At 52.9% G+C, this 24274-nt stretch overlaps 1 protein-coding gene across 3 annotated transcripts in view; it reads left to right on the top strand.

Moving 5' to 3' along the window:
* The first annotated feature begins 1629 nt into the window (after positions 1-1629).
* The window catches only part of SYNPO (synaptopodin), a 38079-nt gene continuing 15434 nt past the window's right edge, over positions 1630-24274 (top strand). The window contains exon 1 of one of the 3 annotated variants that reach the window (XM_040239591.1): positions 1630-2069. In XM_040239591.1, coding sequence (XP_040095525.1) covers positions 1673-2069 — 397 coding nt within the window. In that variant the 5' untranslated portion in view covers positions 1630-1672. Of the gene's footprint in view, positions 2070-7626; positions 7805-23039; positions 23663-24274 lie in introns of those variants that run through there. The other 2 variants (XM_040239589.1, XM_040239590.1) reach the window with 2 other exon arrangements.

Below are 24274 nucleotides of genomic sequence, written 5' to 3'. Positions count from 1 at the left end.
CTGTTTTGCAGTAGGATAAGAGAGTTATAGAGAGTTCAGGTTCTCCCAAGTTCACACAGCTAAGCAGTAGTGGAATACGAGATCTGGTAGCCAATATCTGTAAACTTCAAGGTTTCCTCCCAATGCAGCTGGTCATCAACCCTGTCGTAAGCTCTAACTGCCTGTCCTGGGCCATCCGGCCCATCCCTGCCCGGGGCCTTCACAAGTGATTTTCAAATTCTTGTCTCCAAACTGGAACTATCCCCAGCCCTTCAGGCCTCTGTGTGGAGCTGACCGTGTGCATCGCCCCCGGAAATCCCAAACTGAATTCCCTGCTCCCCTGAACACCTGCTCCTTCCCATTTATTCCTGATCTCTATTAACGAAATCACGCTGTCACCAGAGTGACGAACTGGGCTGCATCCTAGCCTCCTCCCTCTTCCTCCACACCCACTCTCCATCTGCCTCCCAGCCCAGCCAATTCTTCCGCCCAAGTTTCTCTCCCATCTCTCCTCCTTGCATCCCTATAGGAAGCCTCCATCCCCTCTCTCCTGGATTATTCTCATTTTTAACATTTCTAAATGATCATACTGTTATTATTATTGGCCCTGTTTGTCATCCACAGCTCCCCCATCCACAGCTTCATGAGTCAGAGTACCATATCTTCTTTATCCCCATTGGGTCGCCAGGACTTTTTATGGTGTCTAAAATGTAAATAGGAGCTCAAATTTTTGTGTGTGTGGAATGAAAAGAATAGTTGATATGTATTAAGTTATGACTCTGAAACAGTCTTAAACCCTCTGCAACACATTTTCCCACTTAATCCTCATTGCAACACTGAGATGGAAATATGACAGTTCCTGTTTTACAGATGGGGATGCTGAGGGTCACAAGGTCATGTGGCTTGTTGCCCACCACACAGGTGGGATTCTAGCTCAAAGCCTGGGCACCACATCCTTGGTGCAGAGCCTCCTCAGGGGGTTGTGCCCCTTGTTTGTACCCTCTGCACCAGCATTCCTGTGATTCCTGTGGCACAGGTACATTTGGGCCACATGAGAGAATTTTTTGTAGGAGGTGCCCACATAAATATTTTTGAATAACTAGATATTTACTTAATGCGTATTAAGGGGGGGAAATGACTTAGCACAACATAATTGTGGTTTTCTGCAATTACTGCTTAAGATAAGTCTAAAATAATACAAGTTATTTAAAGCTGATTTATGGGAAGATAAAAAGCAAATAAAGTGTCAGGTGGCATAAGGGTATAGCAGAAATTGGGGATGTCGAATGACTAAAGCTTGGGACTTTCCTGCAGACACGTGAGACCCAAATCCCAGTCAGTTCTCAGGGTCCCCCTAAAGTGGACTCAGAAATTCTGCCTGTAACACCCAGTGAACCATCTCACGCAGTTTCTTTTCTCCCTTTGCAGATAGATCGTCTTGAAGGGGAGGCCTCACAGACAAGAGACAGGTTAAGAAGGAAGCCCTGGGGGTCCACCACCACCACCCCCCCCCAGCCAGGAAGGCTTCCAATTGGACTCCCTTCCAGCTGTGTGAATTGGCTGAGGAAGGAAGGGCAGCCAAGAGCCAGAGAAGGCCCCAAGAAGAGCAGAGACCAACAATCACTCAAGCGTCTCTGGCCCCAGCCCCAGTGCGGGCGCCAGCTTCTTTGTGTCCGTGAAGAGAGGCTGAACCATGCTGGGCCCCCACCTCCCATCCCTACCACCGGCACCCAGCGAAGGCAGGTCTACCCCCTGCACCTTTGGGATCCCTGATGGCAGCTACAGGTGTCTGGCCTTGGAGGCCGAGGAGAGTGGCGGTGAGGAGGGCCTGCAGGGAGAGGCAGGGCTCACAGACTTGGAGGAAGACCGAGTGGCCAGCAGGAGTGGGGACAAGGCCTGCAGAGCCACCCAAGGGCCATCACAGCTTCCCAGAGCCCTGGGCACCCGGCCACCCAGTTGCTCCAGGGAGGCACGAGGAGTTTCCCAGCTTGACAACAGAGCCAATCAGGCTGGGGACACCATGAAGGTCCGGCAGGTGATGACAGCCAGCCTTAGCCCCAGCCCGGGGCCCAGGGTTGCCCAGAAACCAGGTAAGCTCATGGCCCTTTTCCCCTGAACTGCCAGAGTCATGGAGGACCCCACAGGGGCTCAACATGTACAAACACCTCTGGCCATATTTTTCCATGGTACACAAGAGTCCGTCTGAGTCCCATGGGCCTGCACAGACTAACAGTCGTGGAGACACAGGGGAGGCTGTGCCATCTGTGTCATTCCAGCTGGACCACATCTAAGTGCACTCTTGGCTCTGCCAAAGACGGCACATGAGAAGGCAGCGAGAGAAAGCCACGTTATCATGCTTAGTTAAAAAAAGCCCATCGCTCACTCTTGTCTGCCTGTTAATCGTTTCTGGTAACAAATGACCTTGGGGTGGGAACAACTGATGGGGTGGGACCATCTCGCTGAATGCACTGAGTGCAGCTAGTTGAGGTGCTGGGGACTCAGTACTAGGCCACACAGGTGTGGTCCCTGCCCTGATGGAGCTTTTGAAGTAGAGACTGAGCCTCTGATCTAAACAGACCTCCTGATTTTACAGGTGGGAAACTGAGGCCCAAAGTGAGGAAGAGACAGCTCCTGGTCAGCCTGTGGGTGGTTGACGTGAGCCCATATTCCTCATCCGGGCCTCCGTTTTACATCTGTTAGAGGTGACAGAGGCACGTCACTGGGACTGCAGTGAGGACCCAATGACAGTGTGTAGGGTAGAGCTTGGTGAACGTGGCATGAAGGAAGGAAGGAAGGATGATCAGTTTCCTGTGGTGGCAGGAGACAGCTGAGCAGGGCGGGACAGGGAAACCCACACTGAATCACCTCCACTGCCAGGCCCATGGAAACGCTGAAGTGGGTCCAGATGGGGAGGAAGTGAGCCGGACCACGCTCACTCAGGCGTGAGATGCTGCCAGCAGATCCCGGGGCACAGGGCATGTGGGGGACCCAGGCCTGGGAGGGCTCGTGCGTCAGGAAACTGAAGGAGCACTTCACTTCTGTGCAGGCGTTGCTGATATCCAACCTGGCATCTCACCAGCCTCCCGCCCACTCTCTTTTCTGAAATAATTCTCTCCAGGGTCTGACCAACCCCCATGGCCACCGTTTCCTATTCCCTTACAACAGGGAGCAGGGAGGAGGGGACGTACAACCAAGGAGGAGACTTTGATGCACCTAGCTCAGGAAGGGCGGAGGGTCCCAGGAGGATCCAGCAGCCTTGAACTTGGAGACAGACCTCCAGGTCCCCTAGAGCTGGGAGCCCCAGGATCTGCTCCCTCCCCTCTCATAGACTATGGCTAGGGTCAGGAGACATGGGTGGTCATTCTGGATCCCCTCAAATCCTTTCCCAGTTTCTTCATCCATGAAAATAAGAACATGAGCCCTATCTACCTCACAGAACTATCATGAGTTTGCAGGCTAATTTAGATAAGCATGTAAGGGATGCTGATAGCAACTAAAACAATCATCATCAGCTCAACAATAGCTATTATTTGTTGAGTCCTACGTGCCAATTCCACTGTGCTAAGAGCTTCACACATATCATTTCATTTAATCACAAAACAATTCCCTCAGGGACATACTGTTACCATCTCCATTATACAGATGAGAAGACAGGCCCAGAGACTATAAGTAACTCGTCCAAGACTCCCAGCTAGCAAGCTCCAAGGCCATAATTCAGTCACAGTGTTTGCATGTGGGCTTTGCTCTTGGCTACCACTGTATTCTGGATCTATATGAGAGAGTGCTGGGGAGAGAGTTGTCTGCTGACACCTTGGAGGGGAAGAGACCGTGTATGCAGAGACAACCATTAATGGGTCCTGTTGGCTTCTCACATGGAGCTGGTCCATTTCATGGTATCTCATTCTTGTTGATCTTACTCTGGCCTTTCAAGGTAGGTTTTATTATCCCCATTGTACAGGTGAGGTAATTGAGGCTCAGAGACTTAAGCCCAAGGTCCTAGTCAGCACTGGAGCTGAGACTATGATCTTTTTCTTCTTGCTCACAATCTGGTTCATTCTTCTCTTTAACATCTAGCCAGATGGTTATCTAGTTCTGTCCTGAACATTTCCTAGGACAGAAGAGGCAGGAGTGACCTCAGGAGGATGGAGTAGGCAGGGAAGACTTCTCAGAAGTAGAGACAGAAAGGAAGCTGGGTCTTGCAAGAGAGCAGAAACCCGGGTGGTCTTGGGTCGCAGCCTACACTAGCCTTTCTGCTCCCTTGGGAAAGGGAGTGGCCACAGTCCCTTCTCTCTGCCTGGAGATCCAGAGGGAAGAGGCCTGTGGAGCTGCCAGGTTATTAGTGGATTAGGGCTTCCTTTTAAAGCTTCCTCCCATTACCGCCAAAGGATTATAAGCATCTTCAGACAATTACATCCATCCTTCCACAATTATACCTGCCTCTCTTGAGTGCTCCCTGAAAGTTTTAAGCATGGGCCAAGGCATCTTCTGCATTGGGCATCCAGCACTTGGGGTAGGTGGGATCCAGTGCCATTTCTCTAAGGCCTGGGTACCAACTGAGCAGGGTAGAATGGGGTCCTTAGCAGGCTGGAGGGTCAGGGGATGCAAAGAGATGAAGTGGGCAGTAGACTGCAGCTCAACTTTCTTGCCATCAACTGCTGCCAACCTGAGAGAAGAAACGTGGGAAGGAAAGTTACCTAGGGCTCCTCATCAGCGCTAGTTGGTCTATAGCTCACCAGAGAGCCCCCCGCTGTCCTTTCCACAGAGTCTCAGCTGATCATAACTGGCAGGGCTTACTGAAATTATCCTATAGTTAATCTCATGGAGATTCTAAAGTCCAGAGATGGCAAGTAGCTTGTCCAAGGTCACACAGTAAGCTGGTGGCAAAGCCAGAGCTGGAACCCAGGGTTTCTACCTCCCAGTTCAGCTGCCAGGCCCTGGACTCAATGCTTTGTGTGGGCTATTTCTTCTCATCCTCTAAACAACCCTAAGAAGTGCACGCTTTTCTTAACTGTTTCACAGATGAGGAAACTAAGGCATGTCAAGTTTAAGTGACAAGTCAAAGTCTTAGGCTGGTGGGTGGAGGAGCTGACATTTGAACCCCAGGAGGTCTGGCCCATGCTTTCAACCACTCTCTGTGCTGCGTTGTCTCCATGGAGACAAGGCAGCAGGCTGTGTTTTCCACCCACGGGGCTGAGGAAGGTTGGGCTCTGAGGGATGGTGGGGGATTCTGCCAAGCCATATCCTCTCCTCCCAGGGAGACCAGGGATCCACTGCCAGTCCAACCCCTTCTCTGCCCAGAGCTTTGGGAGACCCACCTTCCGTCCTCTCCAGGCCATTGTTTTTGGGGGCCTGGGGTATCGGGAGGATTTGGAGACCCTTCCAACTCTACTGGACACAGCTCCGAGCCTCTGGGGGGGAGATGGGAGTATGGATCTGGGTTGTCAGGGTAGCCCTGCCCCTGGCCACATCTATCCTGTTGAGGTAGAGGAGTCAGTGTCCATGGTGAGAGCTGACGGTGGTCACTGGGCCAGGGACAAGGCCCCTGCTCCTCAGGCCCGTGGAAGAGAAGCCAGAGGCAAGGGCCCACCTATTCCCCTTCCCTCCCTTCACCAAGGTGACCATAATAGGGGGTGATGGTATAGAGGCAGGGCTCACAGGTTCACATATACTTCACACATGTACCCACACATACATGCTCACACACCCTGCAAACATAGGTACAAGCAAATGATGTCTACACACCATGAAAGTGAAAGTGAAGTTGCTCAGTCGTGTCCGACTCTTTGCGACGCCATGGACTGTAGCCTACCAGGCTCCTCTGTCCATGGGATTTTCCAGGCAATAGTACTGGAGTGGATTGCCATTTCCTTCTCCAAGGGATCTTCCTGATCCAGGGATCAAACCCAGGTCTCCCACATTGTAGACAGACGTTTTATTGTCTGAGCCACATCATGTTCTTGCGCAAGTACTCATGGGTATATATTCACATCTGCACACATGTGCATACACGTACATGCTCTCAGACACCAACACACCCGTGCATAGGGTACGCATTGGCACATACCCTCCCACAGACCTCTGCCTCACTCATGCAGGTCTAACTTTCACCTGTGGGCACATTCATCAAATTTGTATACATAGCAGTCCCATCAGTAAACATACAACCACACACATTCCTTCCCTTAGATACAGGTTCAAAGCATGTTCTTCTCTCCATTTTCCTGTGCGCACACACCTACCCTGTGCAATCTCTCTTGCAGGCACACAAGTTTTTTCTGCAGGCATATCCACTCTGCACACCCACTGTCACACGCCCACATACAGACCGAACCACTTTCTGTCCTTCCTTTTCTCCATCTTTTTCACTTTCATACCCACCCACGCAGTAATCCTAGCCTCCCTCCCTCTCTCTCTCTGTCTCCCACTCAGTTTGTTTCCTGGTTTCTCACAGGCTGGGCTATAGCGTATGCACTCACAGAGCAGGCAATATCCTGCCTGATGCCAATCCCCCAACCCCTTCAGTGCCCGCTCCCCCACCATGCCAACTGGGGCAGCCTTGGGTCAGAGGAACTCTCTGTGGCCAAGAAGCCAAGCAGAGGGTCAGGAGAAGATGGGGAGGGCTTGTCCTGTCTGTCAGCTGACCCCATGCACTCTAAGTCCATCCGCTGAGGAAAGGGGACATCTCAAACCAGGTCACTTGCGGCTCTGCCTTTCACAGAACCTCAGGTGGGTGGGCTTACGTCAGCACATTTCCAACTTCCTCTAGCAGAAATCGAAACACAGAACTCTGATAGAAAAACCATGCAAGTGGAATCATCCTGGTTAGGGGGGTGGGGTACTTGGAACCCAGGGAAACTTTGGTGAAAACCCAGGACAGCGTTTTTCCAAGTGTGGTTTTGTTTCAGAATTGCTGGGGGAATGAAGAGTGCTTATTATTCCAAGCCCACTGCCAGCCCTTCCACCGCTGGGAGGAGGCACCTGACGGTGGAAATCTCAACCTTCCACAGCATCCCTATTTGATTCTGATGCTCAGCGACCCCTGCCATGGGCCTCTGAGCATCACTGCCTCTTGTTGCTGGCCCACCAGTTAAGTCAGGGGACGGCCCCAAACAGCCTGGGAGGTGACAACCTTCCTCACCCCCCCTTTGCCTAAGTCCTTCTTGCGCAGTCCTGCCTGCCCAAGTCCTGAACGGTTATTCTAGTTACTGCTGCTGAGGAGGGAGGGGATGGGCCTGAGAGGGTAGGCATCTGAGGAAACGGGCTGGTGAGATTGGAGGTGCTGTCAGTTATGGGGGACAGGATCACAAAGACAGATTTAAAATGGGGTTAATGGGAAGGACAGAGGAAAGTGGGTGGGGGTGAATAGATGCGAGAGACAAGAAGAAACTGAGTGAAAAAGCGGCAGAATTTAGGGACCGACCAAGAGAGAGAGAAAGTGAGGAAACAGAGACACTCAAGCAACAGAGAGTGAGGCCAGGGAGAGGAAAGAGAGGAGGAGACCCGCGGGGAGGCTGCAGGCTGAGCCCCAGAGGGAGGGAATCTCACCTCCGAGGGCTGGGCGGGGCGCGCGGGGCGGCGCTAGGGCCCCGGGGAGCGGGCGGCTGGAGCTCGGCTCGCCAGCCCGCCCAGCCCTCCCGGCTCCGGGTCCCGCAGCCCGCTAGGCGGTGGTGGAGGGGGCTGTGGCGGAGGCTCCGAGGGGCCAACCGGCGTGGGGTGGGGGCGGCGGCGGGGGGTCTCGCTCAGGGTGGGGCGCGCTGATGGACGCGGCCAGGTGCGCGGAGGTGGCGGCGCTGGTGAGATCTGGGACCAGGAGCCGAGGCTGGAGGTGAGTGAGGGGCGCCGGCCGGGCAGGGGTGTCGGCGCCCAGCAAGCCTCTCCCCTTCCCACCTGTGTCAGTCCGGGCGCCGCCCAGGTGGAGGTGCAATCTGGGCTCCAGTTCCCACAGGCAGGGTGACCTTGGCCAAGTGGCTGCTACACGCTGGGCCTCAGTTTCCCCACCTGTACAGTGGGGCGGCAGAGGAGGGGGGCTGGGGAAATCTTGAAGCCTCGAAGCAGCTCAGCGGTGGAGGAGGGGGTCGCGGGGGAACACCCCCGACGCCTTGCACCTACTCCCCGAGGCTGCGTGGGAGATCCAGCCCTTGAGCCCCAACCCACAAGCAGATCACGGCTGGGACAGCCCCGGGCTCGCAGGTGGGCGACAGCCGGAGGTGTGCGCACCCATACCAGTTCTGGGGAAGGGGTAACGGCTGGACTCGCGAAAGCTGAAAGCGGCGGGTTGGGTTGGGCTCCTTGCTGGGTTGACCAACATGGGCGCCTGTGGGGCAGAGGGAACGGCGTGTGCTGGGCCCGCGCCCCCCCCCCACCCTTCCCGCGGGCAGGGCGCCCACCGCGCTGTGCTGGCTAGGCACGCAGGATCTGGGCCCCGCAAACCGCGCGGGGGGGGCGGAAGGGGGGGGACCTGAGCAAGCCCCACCTGGGGAAATCCAGGCCTCTCCTGAGTGCCTATGGGGCGAGGTGGAACTGCCCTCCAGGCTCTACATCACATTCTCACAGTTCGCCCTGTGTGCCAAGGTGATTGCTGAGGCCGGACAGCTGAAGGGTGGGGCTCCTATCTAACTTAACCACTGCACCACTGCTCCGTCCAGAGCCCTGACAGGACCTTTCTGAGAACTCAGAGGAGAACTTCTCCCTCCTCCCCACCTCCACTCCAGGTTATAAGCTAATTCTGGACGGGTACAGGACTTCCTGTGTTCCCTGGGTCTGGGTTGTTCACAAAGGACAAGAGCCAGTGGGGAAGCATCATGAGAACCGGTCCCCACCCTACCCCGAGTGGCAGGTGGCACAGGAATACAGCATTTTGCTCTCTGATCTTGGGGCAAGCACCCTGCCCTCTCTGACTTCCAGTGAGAGGGTGGGCGGGTGGCCTCTGAGGGGCTACCTGCATTGAAGACAACAGCCACTGGTAGAGGCTTTAGGGGCAGTCAGAGGTTACCCCACCCTTGTCATGGTGCAAGGATTAGGATGAGATAGGATGCTGCTCAGAGGGACTAGGGTAGGCTAGGTAAGGGATTGGAAGCCTTGCAGGTGCCAGCCTGCCTGTCCCCAACCCCAGGCCTGGGCCCCATCCTGTCTTGGGGAACAGCACCACAGACAGACTGATGCCCTCTTCCTCCTCCCAGACCTGTTGTGTTATGTCAGACAGTGGGGTGGCACCTTGAGGGAGATGAAAACACTGTGTCTTCGTGGGGCGGGAACCCCTGCCTCTGTCTCCCAGTGGGATCTTGCACTGGTTCCTCCTCTCTTCCTTATCTGTACAATGAGGGCAATGGACTCAGATCACCCTAGATATTCAGAGAACTTCCCCAAAGTGAATTGTTTGCTGCTGTGTCAACCTTGGCTCCCAATCGCCACTTTGCAGGCTGGCCCTTGGGACCACCCCTTCCCTCCAGTCTAGTACCTAAATGAAACTGTGGTTGAAATCAGGATTTACATGGTTAAAATAAGGCCTTTAACTCCTTCCTTCCCTTGTTATCTGTTACTTTTCCCCTAAGGTGAAAAAAAAAAAAACCTAAATAAATAAAGACAAAAAACCCTGTGGCATTTCTAGCCTGGCCTAATCCCAACTAATCCCTAGTCTCTTCAGTCAGCATTTTATCTAATCTCTCCATTTTAGAGCTGGGGAGACTGAGACCAGGGAGCGGAAGAGACTGGCTCGGGGGGTTCTGTGAGGAGAAGGCAGCAGAGCCCCCTTTCCTTGGGACAGAGTAGCTCCTTGACAAGCAGGAGGGCCAGTGTGGCCAAGGAGCCTCTGGAGAGATGGGAGAAGTGCAAGAAGAGCCCCCTCCACGTCTCCTCTCCAGCCCTAGTCATGCCTCATCTCCCTGGGTGACACTCATCTCCCTGAGCCCACCCCACATCCCTGGGGACTGGGCTGGGCAGGGGTCAGCCCACTTTCTCCACCTGCCAGGACAGCCATGGGCCAGGCTGAACACACCTCCCGGCCTAGGGGCCTGGCCTGGGAGGCACCTTCTCCTTCAGGGCAGCTCCCAGGCTCCCAGACATGAGCTCATCGGAGCTGCTGGTGCCAGGAAGGGAGGGACTGAGGGGAAGCAGGCCACACTGCCCAGACTGGGGCACTGAAGGCCCCAGGGGCAGTGGAGAGGCACAGCGGTCCAGGCCTGGCAGGCTCTGGCCCCACTGTAGTGTGAAGGCAAGGAAAAGACAGGTCAGCAGAGGGTTAGCTGGGGTGGGGATGGGGGCGGGCTTCGTGCTGCGGGGGGCCCAGTGCAGAGGTGCAGGTGCTAGGCTGACCTCTGCCACTTGCCTGCCACATGACCTTGGGTGAATCCCTGTATGGACCTCAGGGTCCCTGTCTAATTAGGGGGTGCAGTGTCCTTAGGCACTGGGGTTACAAGACTGCCCTCAAATTGCATTTTAACTGGAGAGAGAGAGAGAAGAAAAAGGAAAGCAAAGAAATCAGCAGGACAGTTTTAGATAGATAAAAGTAATATGAAAAACAACAAAAAGCTATGCTGCAAATTTGGCGAGCACTTAGAGGGGCTTCTTCGTGCTGGTGGGTAGGGAAGGCCTCTCACCGGAGGTGACACCTGATCGGAAACCTGAATGGTATTTGAAGGTGTGGTCATGGCAGGCTTTGTGGAGTTGGCTTGTCCAGATCTTGGGTCTAGAAGAATGGTAAGAATTTGGTTGGGAGGAAAGGTGTTTCAGAGGATGGTAAATACTCTAAACTAAGAGCTGGGGGTACAGAGTTGGGTGGGCATGGGCTATGGGTTATGAAAATGCCTTCCTCCCTCAGCTCTTCGGGCTGTGAACCCAAAGGAACCCAGGCCCGTGAGGGTCATGAGGTGGCTGGTCTCTGCTGAGTTAGGCCTGTGAGTGTGAGCTCAGAGTCTTTTGTGAACTGTCATTGGACACTGTGGCTCAATTGCTACCCAGTGCGGCCAGAGGAGGAGTCAGTATAGGGACAGCCTCCAAGCCCTGTAACTCCAGAGGTGCACAAAATCCCTCTCTCCGGAATGAAATCTTCACCAACTGGCCGCTGCTTGAAATTCCACCATCCTAGCTTCATCTTTTCCACTCAGTGAGGCAGTATAGTATAGGGGTGTGTTGACCCAACCCTACCCTACCCAGCCCCCTAGGGCTGCTGCAGGTGAAGCAAAATTCTGTCTACTCCTGTGCTAGCCACTTTCTGCATGCCTGATATACAGACCCTGGGGTTGGACCCCTGGACTCACTCTCTGGCTTTCTGGGAGATCTTGAGCGTGTTACATAACCTCTCTCGGCTTATGTTTCCTTGTCTATAAAACAGAAACAATAGCAGACCCTATCCTGTACTGTTGTTCTAAAAATTTAATGTGAAGATAAAAATAACCATTACCTCTTAAATAGTATTATCATGTTTTGATCTCTGTTAAAATAGCAAGCCCTGGAGAAGACGGACACTCGCTCAAGACTCGTATCTCAGTGTATGTTACTTTTTGACATTTAACCAGGAACAGGTTTTGATAGTGGGAGGATGGGCACAGTATAGTGGATAGGGCCTGGATTGAGCTTCAGGAATAGATACTTGAACCCCCTGCCTCAGCTAACAGGCTGGTGGTCTTGGACAAATCATTTGCTCCCTCGGGGGCTCAGGCTTTGGTTCTGAGCTACTATGGAATGGACTAGGAAGGATGGAAGGGGATTGTGAGTGGGAAAGAGCTCGACAGACAGGAAAACCACTGGGCTGGCGGGGGGGGCAGCCACCAGGGTGAGGGAGGAGGGGGCAGGCTAGATGCGCCCCAGAGATAGGAGAGGGGGCTGACGTGAGACTGCATTATGTGAGACTGCATGTAATCCTCTGGAATAAAATCTCTTGGAGACTAAGTGTTTGACAGATAAAAGCCAAAGTTCTTGGGAAATAGTTATCTTTTAGGGTTACTGTGTGCCAGAGTGTTTTAAGTTCTTTACATGTCAGCAACTCTATGAAGTAAGTACTATTATAAGTACTATTATTATCAACAGTTTACAGATGTGAAACAAAGGCACAGAGAGGTTAAGTGAGCTTCCCAAGGTCACACAGCTGGTGACCGGCCACGTTCAAACCCAGGCCTTTGGCCCCAAAGCCTGTGTGTTTAACTCCTGTACAGCATGTTCTCTCCTGCCTTATGGAGTGCCAGAGGCTCAGAGGGGCCAAGCCATGTGCTTGAGAACATACCTCATTCCCCTCTGACCCTCATCATCCCTGCCCCCTAGGTGCTGGAAGGAGGAGCCTCCCTGGGTCTGGGGTTCTGAGGTGCACCCTAGAGCCAACTCAGCCTCTTGTCTTCCCCTCTCTCCCCTCCTCTGGGAGCAGGTTGGGGAGGATCAAGTGCACTGGGAGTGCTGTGGACACGGGAGGCTCTGCCAGGGCCTGATGAGCGGGCGTCCTTAGTGTCGGTCGTGACACCTGAGTGGATCCCAAAGCTGGAGCTGTAATACACGCCCCCCCACGGAGTCTGGTATGACTCCCATCACTGGATGGATGGCAGAAACTGAGGTCAGAGAGTCTAGGGACAGGCCCAAGGCCCCAGGCCCCAGGCCTGAGTCTCCTCTCATGCTTTCCAGGCTGCTCAGGACTCATGGGCTTCATGAGGATGTGGGACTTGGGGACCCTCCCACCGAAGGCCAAGGTAGCCCCTGGTCTCAGCCAGGATGTGATTCCTGACATGGCACCTTTGAGGACGGCACATGAAGTTGGGGGATGGCGAGGGTGCTGATTAAAAAATAGACTGTCACGCGCATGAGGAACAGGACTGCCACCGCCCAGCTCTCCCAGTTGGCTCCCAATGCCCAGCTGCCAGGCCCCACTCAGGGCTCCTCCAGGAGGCCCCGCCTACCCCAGCACTGGCTCTGGGCCTGAGGCTGGATGCTCCTCGCCTCTCCTCCTCCACCCCTGCCCCACCTCCAAGCGGATGGTGCCCTCACTGGGCCTGGGTGGGCCTGTTGGCTTTAAGCTGTGCAGGGGGTATGGGGGTGGGAGTCTGGCATCCCCACACACTGGCTGTGTGGCCTCGAATGCGGCCCTTTGCCACTCTGGCCTCAAACATGGAGGAGCAGTGTTACCAGCTAAAGCTCTTTCCTGCTTCCAGAGCCTTTTCTCAGATTCCCCTGCTCATTTAGACCTGACCACCAGCACTCCTCATTTAGAGAGGTGATGTGCCCTGTGAAGCCCACTCAGCTGGAGTGTAGCAGCGCAGAGGGTTAGAACCACATCATCTTCCAAGTCCTAGTCCCTTACAGCTTCTCCAGGGTAAGAAAAGGCGTTGAGAACCACGGAGGTAGATGTGAGCAGTTTTTATTCATTTATTCCCTCATTCAGTCAGCAAATGTTTATTCAGCCCAACTATGGCCTAGGCCATAAGACTGGAAAAGGTCGATTTTCATTCCAATCTCAAAAAGGCAATGCCAAAGAATATTCAAACTACTGTACAATTGCACTCATTTCACATGCTAGCAAGGTAATGCTCAAAATCCCTCAAGCTAGGCTTCAGCAGTACGTGATCCAAGAACTTCCAGATGTACAAGCTGGATTTAGAAGAGGCAGAAGAACTAGAGACCAAATTGCCAGCATCCACTGGATCATAGAAAAAGCCATATAATTCCAAAAAATATACCTACTTCTGTTTCATTGACTATGTTAAAGCCTTTGACTGTGTGGATCACAACAAACTGTGGAAAATTCTTAAAGAGATGGGAATGCCAGACCACCTTACCTACCTCCTGAGAAACCTGTGTGTGGGTCAAGAACAACAGTTAGAACCAGACGTGGAACAATGGACCGGCTTAAAATTGGGAAAGGAGCACGTCAAGACTGTATGTTGTCACCCTGTTTATTTAACTTATATGCAGAGTACATCATGCAAAATGTTGGACTGGATGACGCACAAGCTGGAATCAAGATTGCTGGAAGAAACATTAATTACTTCAGATATGCAGATGATACCACTCTAATAGCAGAAAGCAAAGAGGAATTAAAGAGACTCTTCATGAGGGTAAAAGAAGAGAGTGAAAAAGCTGGTTTAAAACTCAACATTCAAAAGCTAATATCATGGTATCTGGTCCCATCACTGCATGGCAAATAGACGGAGGGAAAGAGGAAACAGTGACAGATTTTATCTTCTTGGGCTCCAAAATCACTGTAGACGGTGACTGCAGCCATGAAATTAAGAGACATTTGCTCCTTGGAAGAAAAGCAATGACAAACCTAGACAGCATATTAAAAAGCAGAGACATCACTTTGCCAACCAAAGTCCACATAATCAAAGCTATGGTTTTTTCAGTAGTCACATACAGATGTGAGAGTTGTACGTAAAGAAGGCTGAGCACTGAAGAACTGATGCTTTCAAACTGTGGTGCTGAAGAAGACTCTTGAGAGTCCCTTGGACAGCAAGGAGATCAAACCAGTTAATCCTAAAGGAAATCAACCCTGAATATTTACTGGTAGGACTGATGCTGAAGCTCCAATACTTTGGCCACCTGATGCAATGAGCTGACTCACTGGAAAAGACCCTGATGCTGGGAAGGATTGAGGGCAGGAGGAGAAGGGGGTGACAGAGGATGAGTTGGTTGGATGGCATCACCAACTCCATGGACATGAGTTTGAGCAAACTCTGGGCGATAGGTTAGGGAAGGTCAAGGAAGCCTGGCGTGCTGCAGTCCATGGGGTCACAAAGAGTGGAACACGACTTAGTGACTAAATAACAACAAAAAATGGCCTAGGCGTGGGGGCAGGGATACAGCAGAGAAATGACAGTCGAGGCCCCTGCCCTGAAGGGGCTCCTGACCATGGGGCAGGACAAACTGACCTTAAAACAAATATTGATGGAATTACAAATCTCATGAGAATTTGGAGGAGAGGTAGAAGGTGCTGTGGGAGGAATGTGACCTCCCAGGGCAGGTGCATCCTCCCTGAGACCTGTCAACAGACCTCAAGGAGAGGTATAACCAGAAAAGGACAACTGAGAGGCATTGGGAGAAAGGGTTCTAGGGAGGAGTGGCAGCCAGTGCAAAGGCCCCGAGGTGCAAAGTGCTTGATACCTGTCTGAGTCCTTGAAGGAAGGCCAGCATGGCTGGAGCGTTGGGAGGGCAGACACCATGAGGGGAGCTGCAGTGCAGCCTGGAGGGGCAGTGAGGCTCGTCTTGCGGGGCCTGGAGCCTGCAAAGGGGCTTCAGGCCCAGCCTAGAAGGGAGGAGCTGTTCCTAGTGCTGGTCTTAGAGGCTGGTCTTGCCTCCTTTCTTTTCTGTTTTCCCTCCCATTCCCATCCTGACTGCGCAGCAGACCCCACCCCCCCACGCTCCCCCAACCACTTCACAGGATGACAAGGCAGAGTGCTCACACCTGACCTTCCTCTGCCTGGATCTTGTTTGCATTCTAATAGCCCGCAGTTTCATCCTGCCTCCCAGGAGGGTTCCAGTCCCTGAGGCCTTGAATGCAAGCTGATGAGGGCCAGATCTTGGGCTGGAGGCTACTGTCACTTTAGCTGAATGCCTCTGTTCAGGTGGGAGCCTGTGGACCAGGAGGTTCAGCTTTTGGCTGAATGAAGGCCTGTCCCTGGACCGAAGCCCACTGCCTGAAACTGTGGCCTGTCCCCCATTCCACTCCAGGCACGTCCATTCAACCCCAAAGCCCCGCTAAACCCCAGCCCTAGGAGGAGTTAGGAGGCCTGCATTGTGAGCTAAGCTCTGCTGTATGCTTTTGGGCATATCTGTATTCATTTCTGGACCTTGGTTTCTCCATATATTTTATAGGGAAATAACTTGAGTTTCCTGCACTCATTGTATGGCCATCATGGATGCAATATCAGCACCACCCAGAAGCTTCTTAGAAATGCAGACTCTGAGGCCGCACTCCAGACCTCGTGAATTAGAATCTGCAATTTAACCACATCCCTGAGTAATTACTATGCACATTAAAGTATGAGAATCACTGTTCTAAGTCAGTCATTTTTAAACTTAAAAAATGTTTTAATTAAAAGCTATAGGATCTTCCTCCCTCTCCAAAGTCTTATAGATGAAATACATAAGACGGGAACCACCCACTCTGTACTTATTCATCACATGAATGAGGGGGGGATCGTGGGGGCTTAGGCCTGGGGCACGGGCTTTATTGAGAGGGCATCGGAAGGGAGGAGGAAGAGAAGCAATTCTGGTGGGAGAGGGTGGGTGGTGCCTGACTGCCCAGGCCACTCATGACCAGGTGCCCCTAGGAGCTCTTTCAGCTCTGACCTCCAGGGTCTTCAGACTTATCGGTTTGGATAAGTGGGCTTGAAGAAAGGACGCTTGACAGTTCACAGTCTAGCAATGCCTTCTCCGCTTGTCCCCATCTTGGTGTCCTACTCTGTTCCCTGAGAAATCCCTGAAAGGGTAGCTGGTGCTATTCTTAGCGTGACAGGATGGTGAGGAGAGAACATGCTGGTGCATTGTTTATGCCTCTGAGTCAACAGGATTGCATTCAGGTCTCCCAGAACACGGCCCTCCCAGCAGCCTTCATCACTGCCTTCCCAGGACCCAGGCCCCTCCCACTCTGGCCCTGACCATCCCTGCTCCATGCCTCCAGCTCCCATATTGGGCAGTGGGTCATGAAAGACAATGGCGAGCTGGGAATCAGAAAGAAGTTCGTGATATCATCTCATTTCTCACCCACTCAGCACATATTAACCGAGCATACGGCACGTGGTAGGCGTGGGTTCCTGCCTTCCAGGAGCTCACACTTAGCCTGCGAGTTAATTGTGCTTTGTCATCGCAAGAGCCTGTGTGCCAGGCCAGATGCTGCAAACTTCGCATGGAAGAACTTACCCTCCCAATCATCCGGCAGGATAGGAATTAGGAGACCCCTACACCGAGGAGGAAATTGAGGCTTAGCATATACCAACTAGTGGTTGCTCAGCTGGGATCTGAACTCAGGTTGGCTGGAGCAGAAACACCATTCCAGATCAAATGGTAGCATGGAGCATTAGGGCTTTGGGAAACCCCTGCACTACCTGGTGAGAAGGGTGTTTCAGCTGGAAGGAGATTAACTGGCTGAGGTTGTCCCATTGTCAGTGAATCCTGAGTGACTGGAGAAGCACCTGGGGTGGAAGGACTGTGTTTGCTGTGTACACAACGCCCACTGTGGGCTGGAATGCAACGCCTTATGGGATGAGATGACAAGGCCCCAAGGTGGCACATCTCAGAGAAGCTAAGCCAAGGACCCTGGCTGGGAGCCAAAGACCTGTGTTCTGTGAGATTCCAAACTTTCTCTGCCTCAGTTTTCTGGTCTGTAAAATAGCATCACAATCTCTGCTCTACTTCTTTCTCTGCTGATGTGAAGCTGCTAGGAAAGCTATAAAAGTGTGTGCAGGTTAAACGATAATTACTACATAGAATTATTTATATAAATATATTTTCTTAAGTGTATTTTCTGTTGACATGGGGTCTATTTGCCAGACTCTGTTCCAAGCATTTTCCTATTTGTTAATTTACTTATAAACATGTTTATAAAATCATGAGCTCTAGGGACTTCCCTGGTGGTCCAGTGATTAAGACTTCGTACTTCCACTGAAGGGGGTTTGGGTTCAGTCCCTGGTTGGGGAATTAAGATCCCTCATGCCACAGCCAAAATGTTTCTTTAATTAAAAAATAAGATAAAATCATTAGCTCTAAAGCCCATTGAGTCCCCAACCTGGCAGTACTTCAGAACCCCTCAGGGAGACTGTTGGCATGAATAGTCTGTAGTCCTGGCTCTGGGGCACAGCCCAGGAATCAGCATTTTGGACACATACACCCCCACCCCAAGAAATTCTGCAGCACATGTAGGTTTCTGATCTGAACCAGAGAGGTGAAGGGACTTGCCTGAGGCTTTACAGTGAGTTGGAGACCAGATTGAGACTAAAACTGAGGCCTGAAGTTCCTGGTCTGGCCCTTTCCTCCTACTCATCAGCTGCCCCTGAGCACCTTAAAGGTATGAAGCCAGGGATGCAGATGACTTTGATGAGCAATGATGCCAGAGCTGCTGGTACCGTTTACAGTGCTGTGCTAGGCATTTTACATGGCTTTTCCATTTAATTGCTGAAGGGATAGAAAGGGGGACATTTTCCACAGCAACACGATCCCTTAGGACATTTGAACATCATGTGGCCGATTTTAATGTTGACCTGGAAATGGGAAACCGTGACTGAGGTGCAGAGATGCAGAGAAGGGAATTTGAAACCACACATCAGGTCATGTGCCCTCCAGGCAAGGGTGGTCTGGTGACTTGGTTACCTGGAGACAGGGCAGGCTGGCAAGAGGGAGACACGTGTGTCCGCCCACAAGGTGTGTACCTGTTGTGTCTGTGTCTCCTGAGTGCCTGTGTGTCTCCACGTGCATGCGTGTGGTTGTTCTGTGTGCACACACTGGTGTGTAGGTTCTGCCACCTCTGTGGGTGCATGCGTGTGTGTGGAGGAGGATATGCTGTTGCCGGCTAGGCTCTCGCCAGCATTAAGGAGGTACTGAAAACGTGAGTGTTGCGGGGTGTGTGTGTGCACACAAATAGTTGCAATGCAGGGGGGTCCCCGAGACCCTGCAGGGCAGAAGTAGAAAGGCCACTTGAGAAAATGTTTTCCTTATTCATGTTCTACCTCCACATTTCGTGCACCATCCTCAAACCTGCAGGGTGTGAGCCTGCCTCTGGACCTTGGCCCAACAGTTCCCTCTGCCTGGTCTCCCCCGCCATGCACAAGCTTCATTCCCTCTCCTTCTTCACTACTTCGCTCAGACGTGACTTCCAGTGACGTCTACTTCGATTACCTTATATACCTTTGCAAACCACTCTCCACCCCATGCCATCTGTGTATCTCCCTCCCCTGCTTTATTCTTCTCTATAGAATTTAACATGTGACTTAGTTGTACAGTTACTCATACGTTTATTATTTGGCTCCCCTGCTAGAATGCAAGCAGGGATTTGTCTGTTTCTCTTCATAGCTATGAACAGTGCCTGACCCTTAGCTGGTGAGCAATAAATATCAGTTGAATGAATGAGTTCATGCACCACCTGTACTTACTTGTTTCCTTTAAGTTGTCTAACTTTTGTTACTGAGATATCCACTTTTACCTCCCCCTAAGCAGTAATATACCTTTGATGTGTTTATTATACTCCTTTTCCAATATACGTGTGAAAATTTGCATAACTAGTAAGATGTTGAGTATCAGGGTACCACTTAAATTCTTTTGCTCCCACTCAAGGTATGGAGGTGTCAGACTCTGGGGATCACTGCTTTCCCAGTGAAGGGGGTAACTTCACTTGGAATCAGAGAAGTCTGATGTCTTCTCTGAAATGCATGAACAAAATGAAGCTCAAAGAGGATCAGGAACTAGTCCAACATCTCATCCATACTGTGACGGAATAGACACTAGAACCAAAATTTCTGATCTCCAGTCTGCTTTCCTTTTGCAGTGTGAGGGACAAGGGGAGGGTGGGGCTGGATGGTTCAGCCTCTCCTCTGGCTGGAGGGGAGCCGGGTACGCCCAGTAACTGGCGAATGGCATGGGAGGCATTGGTGGCCTTCTGCCCACTCAGGGCTGCAGGACTACATACTGAGTGGTGGGAGCCTCGGCCACACCTTCCCTCCCAGGAATCTTGGGTCTGGGGGGCCACTCCCAGGGGGCCTGGGCACCCAAATCCAGCAAGAAACAGACCTGGGATTCAAACCTGATTCTCCCCTGCCACAGCATGTTAGCTAGAGGTTGACACTAGAGCACCCTTGCTGAGAGGATGCTGGAGTGGGAGGGGTGTCAGGGGGAGGGAAAGCTTGCACTGTGCCTGATTGTGAACAGAAGAGGGAGACCAGACCCAGAGATAGCCGGAAGGGGGAAGGAGACACACGACAGCCTAGCCTGGGAGAATTATACAGAGGTAGGTTTGTGCAAAGGCTGAATTTAGATCCCCCTCAGGGACGGGGGAGCCTGGTGGGCTGCCGTCTATGGGGTCGCACAAAGTTGGACACGACTGAAGCGACTTAGCAGCAGCAACAGCAGGTTTGTACAAAGGCTGAATTTAAATCCCCCTCGGGTGTGTACAGTGTTTTTATGCTATAGAAATAATTTCTGCATTTCATTTGCTCAGCAGTGACTCTGCAAAGCAAATATAATCAGCTCTAGTTTCCTGATAAGGAAGCTGAGACTCAGAGGTGAAGTGACGTACTAAAGGCAACCCTCACAGGATGCTCTGTTGAGCAGGACATGGGAAGGGAACAGGCTGCACCTCTGGTTGGATTTAGTAAAGGAGGGCTGTCTAAGGGAGGGCGGGCAGGCTGGATAGATACAGCAGTGAGAGGGTAGACCACTTAAGATTCCTAGCACCTTCCTCAGCAGATATGAGTGAATCTGAGACCAAAGTGAGTTGACAGGGCTAGGGGAGCTGCAGGCAGGTGAGCTGTCTATCCCAGAGCCTGCAGTGAGGATGCCTCCTAGGGAGAAGCAGCAGCGTGCCCACCCTCATCCCCAGGATGGGCTCTGCTCTACAGGGCGGGCAGGGCAGCGAGCTGGGACTGCTGCGTGCTGGGGCCGTCATTATCATTCCTCCAGAGTTTTTTCTTCTCGTTATTTATTTTTCTGTGAGGAAGGAATGTGGGGAATTTACCACAGGGCGCTGGCCTTGCTTTCGGCAATGCGGTGGCCTCCTGTATGAGAGGGAAGCAGCACAGACAGATGGCTGGGGAGGTGGAGGCGGAGGAGGGTCCCAGCTGAATCTGTGGCCCCAGCAGTGGGGCGGTTATGTAACCCACCCGGAGGCCCAGGGAAGATACCACGGTGCTGCTGGGCTCTGAGCATGAGCCTGCTCATGTACATAGCTCCCTGGAACTCAACCTGGGCCATCCCAGTCACCATCAGCCTCTGGGCAAGCCTAATGAGTGGGGTGTATCCCCTTGTCAGAGGTGCTTTCCTCTCCAGCTGTCTTGACTGGGGTTATGAGTAGAGGTGGGGTAGGGAAGTCAGGTGGGGATTGTCTTGAGCTTTCCAGCCTCCATGAGGCTGCCCCATTGCTTGGAATGCTTCCACAACTCAATCTTTTCAGAAATAGGGCATATGCCACCTCCTCCCGGAAGACTTCCCAGATTGCTTCATCCTCATTCATCTTTTAGACTCTATATTCTCCTGGCACTCAATGGAATATTTTGCCTCTTGGATCTAACACTGCCATTTGAGTTTCATCTCCCTTTTCACCCACAGGCTTGTTAGTACCTCCCTCTTTCCTTTCCCTGTTTCCTCCAGAAACCACTCTCTAGATCTGGGATCTAGGATCTCAAGGAATCTGAGTCCTAGACAAATCTAGAATTCATCTCCTGGGATGCCTGGTGGAGTAAAATGTGAGGTGGATTTGGATTGTGGGAGCCCTCCTGGGTGATGACCTCTGCTGAGTCTGGAGAGGATGGGAACAGCTCTGGCCACAGGCTGCCACAGAACCAAGAGGAAAGGCTATATCTGGGCTTTCCAGGTGGCATAAGGGGTAAAGAACCCTCCTGCCAATGCAGGCAGATGCAAGAGATGTGGGTTCGATCCCTGGGTTGGGAAGATCCCTTGAAAGAGGGCATGGCAACCCACTCCAGTATTCTTGCCTGGAGAATCCATGGACGAAGGAGCCTGGAGGGCTCCAGTCCATGGGGTCACACAGAGTTGGACACACTGAAGCAACTTGGTACACCAGGGCTGGGGACCCTGAGATAGACTAGACCCCGCTCTACTCGTGGGAGAGGCGCAGGTTGGGGGAAGTTCTCTCTCCTCTGCCCTCGCTCACCACTTTTTTTTCTCCTGGATCAAATGTTTTCTCTGGAAGGGTAGGGTGCGGTAGTCCTTTCTGTACACTCAAGGCTCCCTGAGCTGGGAAGATGGAGACTGCTGCAAGGAGAGGGCTTGGGGGTGGGGGCAGGCCTGGCTCAGCAGGGCTCGACTGGGAGGGGCAGCCTGGGTCTGAGCTTGGCCCCCTGGGAACCCACCCTTTCCAGTTTGCTGTGCATCTGGGGCTGAACTTGCCTCTACTAGCTGGAAGAGTAGGTGGAGGAAGGTGGTGGCTCCTGGCCTTCAGCAGAGGAGGACCACACAGTATCAGCCAGCAGTGATCAGTGCCTGTGGCCTACCAGGTTAGCTGCTTACCAAGGCCCATGCCAATCTGACCTGGGGGCCCTCGACTTGGCCCACTCATCCTGTGCTGCCTGATCCCAACCCCCTGCCAGCAGGAGATACAGGAGTTGGACCAGTCCCAGCCTCTTTCTCTTTGGGCCTTGGTTCCTTGGCTTTCTCAGTCTGTTTGTTTCCTCTAAACCCCCTTCTCTTGGAGGCCCCTGGGCCAGGTGGAGCAGGGCAGGAGTGTTGATCTAGGAGTCTGGATGGATTGATGGGAACTTCCTGGAGGAAGCAGCAATTGGGCTGGGCCTAAGACAGTAGGTGGGGAGAGTGTGCTTTGTGGGCAGAGCTCTTCAGAAGGAGGGGCCTGGGTGTGGAATCAGTCAGACTCCCGGCTCCAGCTCCACTCTGCCTGTCCCTGGCTGGATGGGAGACCTGGGGTGAGTTTGCTGATTCTCTGGTCTTGTTTTTCTCATCCCTAAAACAGCTGTAAGGGGGCCTCCTTTATGAGTTGCCGTGAGGATTCAATGAGAGCACACATGCTACACCTTTGGCTTGGCAGCGTTTGGAGCAACTCACTTGGCTATGGCATCCTCATCAACTTCATCATTTCTGCAAGCCCCCAGGAAATGTGCGAGGGACAAGGCAGAAGCAGCTGAGACCCTTTCCCCTAGGCTCTTGCTCTCTCTGGGGGAAATCAGACCCAGACCCTGACTGCTGCAAAGCAAGACATTGGGAGGAGGCAGCATGGTCCATGTGATGGGTCCTGGGCTGGGTGCTGGGCAACCCTAGGTTCGAATCCCACCTCTGCCTCTGACTAGCAAGTCACTTCACCCCTCTGAGTCCATTTCTTCTCTATGCAGAGCTGAGGGGACCACTGTCCTCCTGGCTGCTGTAAATGAAGCAAAGGCCTGGCATGGGGCATGTGGTGAGCATGCCCTGGAGAACTCTCACTCAAATGAATAATATGCAAAGTGATGAGGTTGTTAAGTGGTGCAGATAAAACCTGGATGATCCGAGGACTGAACCTATAGAAAGGACAGGAGACAGAGCAGTGTTCTGGGTGGGGGGGGGTCTGTGCAGACCCATAGCAGAGGCTGGAACTCACAGGGCAGGTGAGGGAAACACACGCCTTTGGACCCCCTCTGACCCTTGCTGAGGACGCAGGGAGCAATGAGCAAGCTCTGGGGCAAGCCCTGACTGCCGGGATGAGGCCTGGGTGCTTGATGCCCCATGTCCTGGAGAGGAGGAGAGAGGCCCGACACAGTGGAGTCAGGAGGGAGAAAGATGAATCCGGCTGCACGGGGTGGGTAGATTGGCGGGGGAGAGACTGGAGGCGGAGAGGCCATTTAAAAGGCTGTTGCAAAATCGGTTTTCCTGATAAAGAGCTAGGCTGAGTCATCTGTGGAGGAGAGAAGTCAGATCCAGCTCCTCTGCGTTGCCGTCAATGTAGGATTTTCCTCTTTGTCAGCTAGTCGATGGGCTGCCTTTCCAGGAGGCTTTCAGAATCGAGGCCGGCTCGGCATCCAGTGGGGCGCAGGGCAGCAGGGAGGACCCTGCCAGAGTGAGTACAGCGAGCCTCGGTGGTTTGGGGTGTGTGACTCAGGGCATAGGGCATCCTTCTCTGGTCTCAGGTCGCCCCCGGGGCATTAAGGGAGAGGCATGCAAAGACTTCTGCCAGCCTGTTGATGGCAAGGCTGGAGCTAGGTCTGGGGCTCTCCACTTTCATTCCGATCATCTCCCGTTCTGGCAGTCCTGCTCACCTTAGTATGAATTATTCGCCTCTGAGAGGAGACCTGGCAGTCTGCCGGGACTCAGTCAGGTTATGCTCACCAGGACTTTGGCGTGGATGGAGAACTCCCCAGGGAAAGGAGCCTGTGTCATTTCCTCCTTTCCATAGGGAGGATGTGGGGCAGGGGCTGGCAAGGTAGCCAGGCCATTACTCAGTCTCAGTTCATCTTCCTGCCCCCAGCTGAGGCTGAAGTTCTGCAGCGGCCAGCCATTGGTTCCTTCCTGACCCCACATGGGGGCAGTTTACCCAGCCTGTTTACCTGTCCCATTGCCAAGACTTCCAGGCAGCCACAATGGGCTGTCTCCAGCCAGTCTCTCTTCCTACCTCTGGCTCCCCGACCCTCTCCACCCTGCTCGGGGCCCAGGCACTCCCATTGATGGAAGC

The sequence above is a fragment of the Oryx dammah genome, unplaced genomic scaffold (assembly GCF_014754425.2).
Source record: "Oryx dammah isolate SB20612 unplaced genomic scaffold, SCBI_Odam_1.1 HiC_scaffold_5, whole genome shotgun sequence".
Lineage (NCBI taxonomy): Eukaryota > Metazoa > Chordata > Mammalia > Artiodactyla > Bovidae > Oryx > Oryx dammah.
This window is presented reverse-complemented; position numbering and strand designations above follow the sequence as displayed.